This window comes from Mobula birostris, chromosome 4, assembly GCF_030028105.1.
Source record: "Mobula birostris isolate sMobBir1 chromosome 4, sMobBir1.hap1, whole genome shotgun sequence".
Taxonomy (NCBI): Eukaryota; Metazoa; Chordata; class Chondrichthyes; order Myliobatiformes; family Myliobatidae; genus Mobula; species Mobula birostris.
Window position 1 is genome coordinate 84,174,732 of NC_092373.1, and position 12,734 is coordinate 84,187,465.

The following is a 12,734-nucleotide window of genomic DNA, read 5'->3' on the forward strand; positions in this document are numbered from 1 at the left end:
ACTTGTGCTTGTTTGAAAATTCTGCCCTATGGTTTATATTATCACTTCTTTTTCTTCAACATTCTAGACTCCTCCTCCATAGTATGTCACCTATGCATCCATCTGTTCACGTCTCCCTGATGTCCCCCTCGCAGTTCACTAACTCCAAATTTCATGTCATCTGAAAGCTTGGACATTATGTCTGTCTATCCAAGTATAATCCATTAATATGAATTACAAAGGAGTTCTGATCCCAGTCCTAACCGTAAAGGACCTTCCAACAGTCAGAAAAACAACTTTTCATGATTATTTTCTGTTCCTGACGTTTATTCGATTGTTGCTCATGCAGCTGCAGCCATGGCTTCAAACCTGATGATAAGCTTCCTACACGGCACGTTATCAAGTATCTTTTTGGAAGCCCATCTGTACCATATACCATATTTTCCTCCTCAAATCTCAGTCATCTTATTCCTACACCTTTTCTCAAAAGGGATCCCCCCCCTTAACTCTAATACATTTAGAACATTATGGCCAGGGTCTCTTCAATTTCCTCCCTCATTCTCATTAGGAACCTGGGATATATTCAACACAAGACTAAGTTATTTATCTAACTTAAGTGCAGTAAACTTCTATCGATTTTTAGTCCATCAACAATGTGAATTACATGTTCTTTTGCTGGGAATCCAGCAGCACATCCTACCTTAGTGCAGGGTGATATGAAATATTAATTTAATAATTCAGCCTCCTTGAGTATATTTCCATTCTGGCCTCTGTTCAGTCCCAGCATTCCCTGTACAACCTGTTTCCTGTTCCCATGCCTATAGAATAGTTTTGCATTAACTTGTATATTTGAGACAAAGTTTACACAGTTTTGTCCACCATTTTAGAGGATCGTACTTTAAAAGGTGGCGGCCATTTGGCTCTCTGAAAGCTTTCTACTTAAATCCCACTCCTCATTCTCTCCTCAGAATCTTGCAATCCTCTCTTATACCGCCTCTTCTTGCATAATGTTCCTATGGCTAGTGCCAATTGTATTAGCTGATAGATTTATTCAAGGTCAAACTGAATTGCAATTTTTGCAAACCTCCTCTTTTGGTACCAACAATAAAGTCTAACATTTTCATGATAATAAATACATTTCAATCACCAGTATGCAGCCATCAATGGCCCAAACATGCACAAAAGACCCAAACTGTGACCTTCCATGCAGAATTCAAGTTTTATTTCAAGGTGGAGCAGCATCTCCCCAGAAGTAGTTGCATTTGATGTAGACCAGAATCACAATTATTACATTCCTTAATTGAATCAACATCACCTGCTTGATACTAACAAATTCAAAATCTGATGTATAGCTTCACATTTTTTATTTTTAAATGTCCAGTTTAAAAAAAAACAAGAGTATCACAGCAAAGAAAGTATCTGTAAAGATTTGAAAGCTGATGTCGAAGTCCATACTAATGCAAGTTTCCATGAAATTGTAAATGAGAGCACTCAGGTACGTAGTGAAAAGAATTCCTCTGCACATTGTAGTCATTGTACCTTAACTCAAATTGAATAGAAATACAGTTAATAGACAGCGGAAATAATCTTGATTCTCAGGCCTACTCCTGTAACAATAATAATCTGTCAGAACTGCTCTTATTCTGGAAGTCACAGTTACCCAATCAGAAAGGAGGGCTGATTTAAAATCCATTTTGACACTCGCCATTTAAGCAGCAAAGCGGGGGTTCTCTCCTTACCTGAGCTTTGTGATCCTGATTTCTGGATAACAGATGAACTTTGAGCTTTGCTGACTGCTTGTGCAGGCTGAGCAACGATGGTTCCACTTGTTCCGCTCACTACAGCCTTTGCCACACCTTGGGCCACAATCTGTTTCTGTCCAACTGCCCGAGCAACAGTGGTGCCCGGTTTGGCAACAATTATCTGGCCACCACTCAGTGCCACTGCCTGCTTCACCACTGGCTGCAAAGTTGAACCTACTGGAATCCCAACCACCTGTGGGTGAGCAACAGACACTCTCAGTTACATACACCATTTGCAACCACACAAAAACGAAAATCTACCATAATAGCAATAACTAATAAATCCAATTAAAATATTCTCTGTCCCAAAGAGTGTTAACAAGTGGATTAGTTGTGGCAGATGGACAGATGCCTAGTGTTCACAATGCTGCTAGTTTCTCAGTAAATATGCAAAGAGATAAGTCTGGTTAAGATTCTAAATTGGAGAAAGGCTAATTCTGATGGTATCAGAAATGATCTGGCAAGTGTGGGTTTGAACAGGCTGCTGGCAAAGGTGTACTTGGTAAGTGGAAGGCCTTCAAAAGTGATATTTTAAGAGTACCGAGCTTATATATGCCTATCAGAATAAAAGGTAAAGATAACAAGTATAGGAACCTTTGTTTTCAAGAGATATTGAGGCTGGTTAGAAGAAAAAGTTGATGCATAGCAGGTATAGGCAGGTAGAAACAAATAAGGTGCTTATGGAGTATAAGAAATGCAAGAATCACTTAAGAAAGAAATCAGGAGGGCTAAAAGAAGGCATGCAGTTGCCCTAGCAGACAAAGTGAAGGATGGGATTCTACAGATATGCTAAGAGCAAAAGGATTGCAAGGAACAAAATCTTCCTCTGGAAGATTAGAACAGTAATCTATGCGTGGAACCACTGTGTACATACATCTATTGATGCTTCTGGACACATCAATAGGAGAGATCTTAAATACATTTTTTGCATGTGTATTTACTCAAGAAACAGACACAGGGTCTACAGAAGTGAGGCAAAGCAGCATCAACTTCATGGACCTCATACAGATTACAGAGGACGAAGTATTTACTGCCCTGAAGCAGATCAGGGTGGATAAATCCCCAGTGCCTGACAAGGTTTTCAATTGGAACCCAGGGGAGGTAAGTGTAGAAATTGCCAGGGAACCTGGCAGAGATACTTAAATCATCCTTAGTGACAGGAGAGGTACCAGAGGCTTGAAAGATAGTCAATGTTGTTCCACTGTTTAAGAAAAGCTCTAACATAAAGCAGGAAGTTATAGGCCAGTGAGTCTGACATCAGTTGTAGTTAAGTTATTGGACGTTATTCTAAGTACATACACTATTTAGATAGACACAAACTGATTAAGGGTAGCCAGCATGGCTTTGTGTATGGTAGGTTATGTCTAACCAATCTTATATTTTTTTTTGAGGAAGTTACCAGGAAAGTGGATGAAGGCAAGGCAGTGGATGTTGTCTACATGGACTTTAGCAAGGCATTTGACAAGGTCCCACATGGGAGGTTGGTCAAGAAGGTTCAGTTGTTCAGCATTCAAGATGTGGTAGCAAACTGGATTAGACATAGAAGACAGAGAGTGCTAGTAGATGGTTGTTCCTCTAACTGGAGGGCTGTGACTAGTGTGCCACAGGGATCGGCGCAGGGTCCTTTGTGGTTTATCATCTATATCAATGATCTGGATGGTAAAGTGGTTAACTGGATCAGCAGATTTGTAGATGGCACCAAGATTGGGGGTGTAGTGGACAGCAAGGAAGGCTATCATGGCTTGCAGAGGGATCTGGATCAGCTGGAAAAATGGGGTGAAAACTGGCAAATGCAAATTAATGCAGACAAGTCCGAGGTGTTGCATCTACCAGAGTAGGTCTTACACAGTGAACGGTAGATCATTGAAGAGTGTGGTAGAACAAAGAGAACTGGGATTACAAGTCCATAGTTCTATGAAAGTGGCATCACAGGTAGGTAGAGTTGTAAACAAAGCTTTTGGCACATTGGCCTTCATAAGACAAAGTATTGAGTACAGGAGGTGGGATGTTATGTTAAAGTTGTATAAGACATTGTTGAGGCATAATTTGGAGAATTGTGTGCTGTTTTGGTCATCTTTTGGAAAGATATAAGTAAGGTTGAAAGCATACAGAGAAAATTTACAAGGATGTTGCCGGGTCTGGAGGACCTGAGTTATAATATTGAATAGGTTAGGACTTAGAATATAGAAGATTGAGAAGAGATTTGATAGAGAAATACAAAATTATGAGGAGTATAGATAGGGTAAATGCAAGCAGGCTTTTTCCACTGAAGTTGGGAGGGACTCCAACCAGAGGTTATGGGTTAAGGATGAAATTGTGAAAACTTTAAGGGAAACATGAGCAGAAACTTCTTTGCTCAGAGGGTTGCAAGAGTGTGGAATGAGCTGCCAGCACAAGTGAGCTCAATTTCAACACTTAAGTGAAGTTTGGGTAGGTACGTGGATAGTAGGGGTATGGAGGGCTATGGTCTCGGTACAGGTCGATGGGAGTAGGCAGCTTAAGTGGTTCTGCATGGATTAGGTGGGTCGAAGAGCCTGTTTCTGTGCTATACTTTTCAATGACCCTAAAGCTAAATGAAGGGCTGTGGGAAGGCTCATATGGGGCTTAAATACTGGTATGGAACAGGTACGTTGAAAGGGCTCTTCCCTGTTGTTTAATTTGTACATAATTTTCTTTGAAATCTGTAAGTCTTTTCAATCAAGGAACTAAAGATGCTGAAGCACAATTGGATGTTCAAATTCTGTATAGATTCTTGCTAGGCAAAGGCATCAAGGGTGGGGTCCAAAGACTATTGTTGTTTAAGTGTAAATTAACTGATACAAATTGAGTTGCAGAGTAGACTCAAAGGGGTATATAGCTCTCTACTATTCCAACCATTCCTAAACCAAATGATACTATTCTGCAATGAAAACTTATAGTGGAAAAATAACTAAAGAGTATGTGTATAAAATGTAAAAGAAAACAACTAAATTAAATGTACCACTCATCACAGGAGCCACTGACTGAATTGTGGCCCTTCCAAACCAGGACTAGATGAACTTAAGCAATACACACAAAATGCTGGAGGAACTCAGCAGGCCAGGCACCGTCTATGGAAGTGAATAAACAGTTGACGTTTTGGGCCGAGACCGTTCTTCAGGACTCAGTTAATTTAACCTGGTAATAAAAATTTCTCTGATTTTATAATGAGTTTCTAAAAGTGAAAAAATCTCAAATTCTCATGTTAATAAAGGAGTGACGTCATCATTGGTAACAGCGAATACTGCTGCTTTGTTCTTTGACCTGCATTTTGTGTGTATTGCTTAAGTTCATCTAGTCAATGACCAAAGAGCAAACAGCTAAATATTTAAGAAAACTGAATATAACTAAACCTAGTCAACATGGCTTTTGAAAGGTAAACTACGTTTGACAAATTTGTCAGGATTCTTTGGGAAATTTGATCGGAAGAACCTGTGTTTGCATTTCCAAAAGGCATTTGACAAGGTGCCATATCAAAGGCTAACACATCAGCTAACAGCCCATAGTATTGGAGGAAGCAGCTGAAAATTGGCTATCTCATAGAGAACAGCGATTTGGAATAAATGGGTCATTTTAAAATGGAAGGATGTAACCAGTGGAGTGCTGAAGCATCAGTTTTTGGCCTGCAATTGTTCACCAATTATATTAATGACCTGCAGGAAGAAACAGTGTGTAAGGTTTCCAAATTTGCATATTATTGTTGTCATCATTGCTGATGATATGAAAATAGGTGAAAGGGCAATGATACTGTAATTCTCCAACAGGATATAGATAGATAGTCGGTAAAAAACTGGCAAATGGAGTAATGCAATAACATTTTGGCCTTCACTGTAAAGTGGTTGCAGTTTAAAACCAGGGAGTTCTTATCATACCCAGAATACTGTACACATTCGGTGTTCACGTAACTAAAAATATACAGCTATGAAGAGGAGATTCTCCAATTGTGAGAGTTGTGCTACTAAGAGAGGCCGATTTGCTTGGATCTGTGTTATTGAGTTTAGAAAATGAAAAGTGACCTAATTTAAACACATCCTAACCAAAGTGAGTGTGACTGGGTAGATGTTGGGACATTTTCAATAGTTGGGGGAATCTCAAACAAAGGGACATAGTTAAAACTATACATGTAGATATTTCCTCTTCCAGAGAGGTGACCCTGGTATTCTTTGCCGCTGGCAATGAAAGCAGGATCATCAGAAGTTGGAGAAATATAAGATAGATCAAGGAACAGAGGGGCATAATAGCACAAGAGGAGTGAGGCCAGTGTAAATCAACCATGATCATATTAAATGGCAGGGTAGCTTCCTCCTGCTCCTATTTTCTTGTGTGCCTACCTATGTAAAGTGGTCATTCCTGATAGAGAGTCATGGATGTCATTTATATAACAGAAAATATCAACAAGGCCATTGACTATAGGACATGTCACAACTGAGTTTGATCTTATCTTCACCACGAGTTTTAATAAAGTGTGGGAAAATCATTAGATTGCACTCCGGAGTGGAAACCGGGATCTGAAGAAATGCATGGGGTACATTAGATCACAATCAAACGGTCTTCAACAAACAAACTACTAATAATTATGCAAAAACGAGGAAATCTGCAGATGCTGGAATTTTAAGCAACACACTTAAAAATTGCTGGTGAACGCAGCAGGCCAGGCAGCATCTCTAGGAAGAGGTACAGTCGATGTTTCAGCCCCTGACGAAGGGTCTCGGCCCAAAACGTCGATTGTACCTCTTCCTAGAGATGCTGCCTGGCCAGCTGCGTTCACCAGCAACTTTTAAGTGTCTTACTAATAATTACCCTTAGCCACAACTACAGGTCATTCTGAAAAGACTGCAAATACAGATAAACGAAAATGGAAGAGTTTTTGAGTGTGGTGAGGTGAAAGGCAATGGCTGAATGGTGTGTATCTACCCAAATGAATGCTGATGCTACTGTTTTATTACTGTTCGCATTTACAAATGCCTATTGTTCAGAACAAAATAATATTCCAAGCTCAGTGTGTGTGCAAGGAATATTATTTTGCTCTAAATAATAGGCATTTGTACACAATTGGCACTGATGGAGCTAATTCTCAAGAGCTTTAACACTCATTTGGATAGCTCAGTGATAAACAACCTTTATTCTTGCCATGTCTAGCAATCGTTATCACAGAGTCAGCTCACAGCCACTCCGCTGCCTCCAAGGACATACCTTAGTCTGGGTGGCTCCTGCTCCAATGCTGCTGCTGTGTTTCTGTGGGGAGACAGCAATCACCTGGCCACCTTTCACAGTTACAAACTGCTGCACAGCCTGCTGTGTGGGCCCAGTTGTGACCCCCGACTGCTGTGCCACTGCTTCTTGCTCTTGTTTGATGATAACCTAGAAAAGACACAAAACCCTTTATTGTGAAGTACTACATCACACCACAGCAAGAAAAAGCAAATTGAGGAATGTACTTTCACCATTGAAAATATCTTCCTGAGAAGCATTCAAGCTTTACAAGTGTGTGAGTTTTTCACCAGCGTAGCCTGTAGACTTTGCATTCAATCACAATGTTAAAGTATCAGGAATCACTCCTAACTGTTGAGACTAATGTTCAATATAAGCCAAAATCAATTCAACTTCTGTGGTTCATCTGTTAAATAATAGACAGCCGATGGATCAATGAGAATAGAAACAGGCTATTCTACATTCATTCTCACGTAATAAGTAACATTAATAATTAATTAAGGATCCTTTAGTGGCAAAAATCACAACATGATAGAACGCAATCACTATAATGAATACCATGAGTCCAAAACCAGTGCCTTCAACTTTAATGAGCAGTTGCAAAATTAGAAGATTTGGCTATTGTGAATAGGGAAATAGGAAAAGATTGAGCAGTGCCTTATACTTAAGCAGCCATTTTATAATGCACTGCAGAAATTTATCCCAATTAGAAAGAGATATTTATTGAAAAAAATGACCCATGTATGGTTAACAAAGGAGGTCAAGGAAAATATTAAAACAAAACTGAATATATAAAGTGAAATAAACTGGTAGACCAACTTTAGGAAACCAGAGCAAAAGACCTTATTGTATGAGAAAAATCTGGCAAGTAATAAGAAAGCAAACAACAAGAACCTCCATGGATATACAAAACAAAAGAAGGTATGGGACTTCTGTAGGATATCAGAAATTGATAGGAAGAAACTTGATGGCAGGACTTTCATATGAAGAAAGACTGGATGAACTGGGCTTGTACTCGTTGGAATTTAGAAGATTGAGGGGGGATCTGATTGAAACGTATAAGATCCTAAAGGGATTGGACAGGCTAGATGCAGGAAGATTGTTCCCGATGTTGGGGAAGTCCAGAACGAGGGGCCACAGTTTGAGGATAGAGGGAAAGCCTTTTAGGACCGAGATTAGGAAAAACTTCTTCACACAGAGAGTGGTGAATCTGTGGAATTCTCTGCCACAGGAAACAGTTGAGGCCAGTTCATTGGCTATATTTAAGAGGGAGTTAGATATGGCCCTTGTGGCTACGGGGGTCAGGGGGTATGGAGGGAAGGCTGGGGCGGGGTTCTGAGTTGGATGATCAGCCATGATCATAATAAATGGCGGTGCAGGCTCGAAGGGCCGAATGGCCTACTCCTGCACCTATTTTCTATGTTTCTATGAAATGGTAGATAATTTAAGCTAATATTTAGAACATAAAACAGTAGAGCACAGTACAGGCCCTTTGGCTCATGACACTGTCGGGTTTTAAACAATTGGCATTTAAGGTGCTGATTCTCAAGAGCTTTAACAGTCATTTGGAAAGCTCGGTGATAAACAACCTTTATTCTTGCTATGTCTAGCAATCGGTATCTCAGAGTCGGCTCACAGTCACTCTACTGCCTCCAAGAACATACCCTTCCCCAGTGGAGCTCCACAAGGGTCTCTTCTGGGACCCCTGTTCTTTGTGATTTTTATTAACGACTTATTCGAGGACGTGGAAGGGTAGGTTCGTAAGTTTGCAGATGACACAAAGGTTGATAGTGCTGTGGTCAGTGTAGGTTTCTCGAGGGTTACAACAGGATATTGATAGAATGCTGAACTGGGCTGAGAAGATGGAGCGCAAAACTGTAATTCACTTTGGAAGGTCAAATTTTAAGGCAAAATACAAGGTTAATGGTGGTAAGGAAGGCAAATGCAATGTTAGCACTAATTTCAAGAAGACTAGAATATAAAAGCAATGATGTAATGCTGAGTGTTTATAAGGCATTGGTCAAACTGCACTTTCAGTATTCTGAATAGTTTTTGGTCCCTTAAAGTAACGTATAAGCAGCATTTGGTGGCTCTGGGCCTGTACTTGCTGGAGTTTAAAAAACTGAGGAGTGATCGAATTGAAACCAATTGAATATTGAAAGGCCTAGATAGAGTGTATGTGGAGAGGATGTTTCCTATAGTGGGGAAGTCTAGGACCAGAGGGCACAGCCCCAGAGTAAGGACGTCCAGGATGTCCCTTCAGAACAGTGATGAGGAGGAATTTCTTTAGCCGGAGGGTGGTGAATCTATGGAATCCATTGCCACATTTGGCTATGGAGGCAAAGTTATTGGGTATATTTAAAATGAAGGATAATAGGTTCTTGATTAGTAAAGGCATCAAAAGTTATGGGGAGAATGCAGGAGAATGGGCTTGAGAGGGATAATAAATCAGCCATAATGAATTGATGAAGCAGACTCAAACGGGCTGATTGGGCTAAATCTGCTCCTATGTCTTATGATCTTATGATGGATGCTACTTTCTTGTGGCAATGCTCCATGTACAAGTATTCAATGGTAGCAAGGTTGGACCAGATGCTGCTGTGGGATGTAGTCAAGTGCATTTATATCAAGGACTGAGTTGTGGTTGAAAGGTCTTGGAAGTATTTCTTCCAGCGGCATTGACTGCCATCCTGTCCCTAACGATATGGCCTTGGGCACTGGGACTGTAGATGACTTTTACAGTGTTGAAGAAGACATGCATGTCATGCGGACACCTTCCTTCCAGAGGCACAATGGACATAATCTTCACCACATGATAACTTTTTTTTAAAAATGCAGCGCTTCCAACCTACTCAAAGCCTTTGAATCCATTAGTTGCAAAGGACTGTGGTACACATTCCTCAAATATGACTGGTTGCAAAAATTCATCTCCGTCTTACCTTTACTCCAAGCACACAAGCCATGATATTAACCATTGGATCTACAGCAGAACTGTTCTCAGTGATGATTAGTGTCGATCAAGAATACTCAAATACTTCTATCGGTCTCTTTTGTCATAATGTTAGGCATCACCACCAGCAACCTTCCAGTGGGAATAGAACTGACATTCAGAACTTATGTAAGTCGTACAACTTGTCCAGGACTATGGACAAGCAAAGCTAAGTGGCTAAACTATAGTAGGCAAACTACATTTGCATCTGCACATGCTTGGAAATTAAGCTCCAAGATATCCTGGAACAGGGTAGGTAGCAAGAAGCTAAGGTCAATAGTAAGAAACATCTCCCCATGTAAGATACAGCTTTAAGATAATAAGATGATTAGGCATCAAAGGAAGATTTTTTTTTTTTACCCAGAGGATGGTTGAAATCTGGAACGTACAGCCTGAGGTGGTGATGAAGGAAGATGCTATAATATATCTGGTTGCCTCACTATAGGAAGGATGTGGAAACACTGGAAAGGGTACAGAGGAGATTTATCAGGATGCTGCCTGGTTTAGAGAGTACGCATTATGATCAGAGATTAAGAGAGCTAGGGCTTTCCTCTTTGCAGAGAAGGAGGATGAGAGGAGACATGATAGAGGTATATAAGGTATTAAAAGGAATAGACAGAGTGGACAGCCAGCACCTCTTCCCCAGGGCACCACTGCTCAATACAAGAGGACATGGCTTTAAGGTAAGGGGTGGGAAGTTCAAGGGGGATATTAGAGGAAGGTTTTTTTTACTGAGAGAGTGGTTGGTGTGTGGAATGCACTGCCTGAATCAGTGGTAGAGGCAGATACAGTAGTGAAATTTAAGGGACTACTAGACAGGTATATGATGGAATTTAAGGTGGGGGGGTTACATGGGAGGTAGGGTTTAAGGGTCGGCACAACATTGTGGGCCGAAGGGCCTGTACTGCGTTGTACTATTCTATGTTCTATAACACTTAGGAACCATCCAGATGAGCATTAGAATAGACAAGGCTGAGTAGTCCACTGACCAAGTACTGGTAAATGGAATTAGTATAGATATGTTTTTGATGCCTACCGTAGACATGCACCTGCTTCTGTGCAATAGATCTTAATGATATTGTTTTGTTCACTGAAGTATATAAAGAGGAGTCACACACTGATAGCCTACACAATCTCTACAAAATCTTTCAAATTCACTGGAATGGCAAGCAGACCTAATGTCTGACTCTTCTCCCAGTCATTATATTCCCAACACTGAGGTCCGAGTTGCTCGTTGTCCTGTATGTAGGGCAGGCTACATCAACTCCATGCCCAACACTATACTCCCAAACCAGACCTTGGAAGAGAAAAGCAGACAGATTGGATAACAGATTTCAGGATGTATGGAGTCAATCAGAATGGGAACAAGCCTTTCAGCTCATCAAGTCCGCTCTGATCATCAAACAGTCACATGCAATAGCCCTACAGTAATCCCATTATTTCTCTCATATCCCATTACTATTATCTTCCACCACTGCCCTCCCACTAGTGCTCCTGCCTACATCTGGGCAAATTTACAGTTGCCACACAACCTACAAATCCAGCACATGCTTGGCACATGAGAAGAACCAATGTAGTCACAGAATGATCTTAAATGCTCACAGTCCACACAGATACCAAGGTTTGGATTGAACAAAAGTCTGCTCTGTGTCACCCAGAGACCCTTTCCACAATCGCTGGCACATCATTGCTCAAAGTGGAGAAGGAGCATTTGGGATGGGATTTAAAACACTGCATCCATGCACCGAAGCACACAGAAACCCTGCGTAAGCAGTGTGTGGACCATCTCACAGACTACCCACCCCTCCCCAACAGCCACCATCTCACCTGCCTATGTTCCCACATTTCTTTCATAAAACAGAAAAGGACCTTAAGAAGAAGAGGAGGAAAAGGAAGAATAAACTGGGCAAAGGAAAGTGGTAAAGTGGATGAGAAAAACTGAAATAATAAATCCCGCCCTCTCACTACAGAATAAGATAGCTAAGATTATATTCCTGCGACTCTCTGTAGATTCATAGATATACAGAAGTGAAAATCAACAGTCTTCACTGACAGCAAACATCCATTTATACCAATCCTACTTTAATCCCATTTTTATTTTTCCCACATTTCAATCAACTCTTCCCCAGATTTTACTCTTCACCCACATACTAAAGGCCATTCATATTGGCCAGTTAATCTACTAACCCACGTTTCTGGAATGTAGGTTGAAAGCAGAATGCCCAGAGGAAACAGAGAGTATGCGGAATCCACATGGAAGACACGCAGCCCGGATCTCTGGGTCCTTGAGGCAGCAACTCTCCTAGCCGTGTTATGGTGACATAATCATTGGATTACCCTTTAATCACAAAGCGAGAGAGGTGTATATCATAATAATACAAATAAAGATACACATCCCCATTTTCTCATTGTTAAAGGATGATCAACGATTACTCATTGTTTAACGAAAACAAACAACACAATACAAATATACCTCTGCTATTGCTCAAAGGAACATCTTGATGACATGAGCTGCCATTCAACATACATGCAATCCAGACTGATACTTCAGAGTAGCACCAAGTTTGTTGCTTTCTTCACTGATAACTTTACCTGATGAGACTTTAAACATAACTCTTAAGGCCATCCTTCAAAGAAAATCTGAAAGTGTACTGGTTTTATTTATCTAGAAAGTATCTTCATGGTTCCATTGAACAATGGTAGAGATGTATTTAGATAGTAGCAAAGATCATTAA

General features: G+C 40.5%; 1 protein-coding gene across 4 annotated transcripts in view; it reads right to left on the minus strand.

The window, feature by feature from the left end:
• yeats2 (YEATS domain containing 2) overlaps positions 1 to 12,734 on the minus strand; it is a 173,507-nt gene that overhangs the window by 83,985 nt on the left and 76,788 nt on the right. For all 4 annotated transcript variants that reach the window (XM_072255690.1, XM_072255691.1, XM_072255692.1 and 1 more), the window contains 2 exons: positions 6,993 to 7,160; positions 1,719 to 1,974 (listed from right to left, as the gene is read on the minus strand). In XM_072255690.1, the coding sequence (XP_072111791.1) occupies positions 1,719 to 1,974; positions 6,993 to 7,160 (424 nt within the window). The remainder of the gene's footprint in view (positions 1 to 1,718; positions 1,975 to 6,992; positions 7,161 to 12,734) is intronic.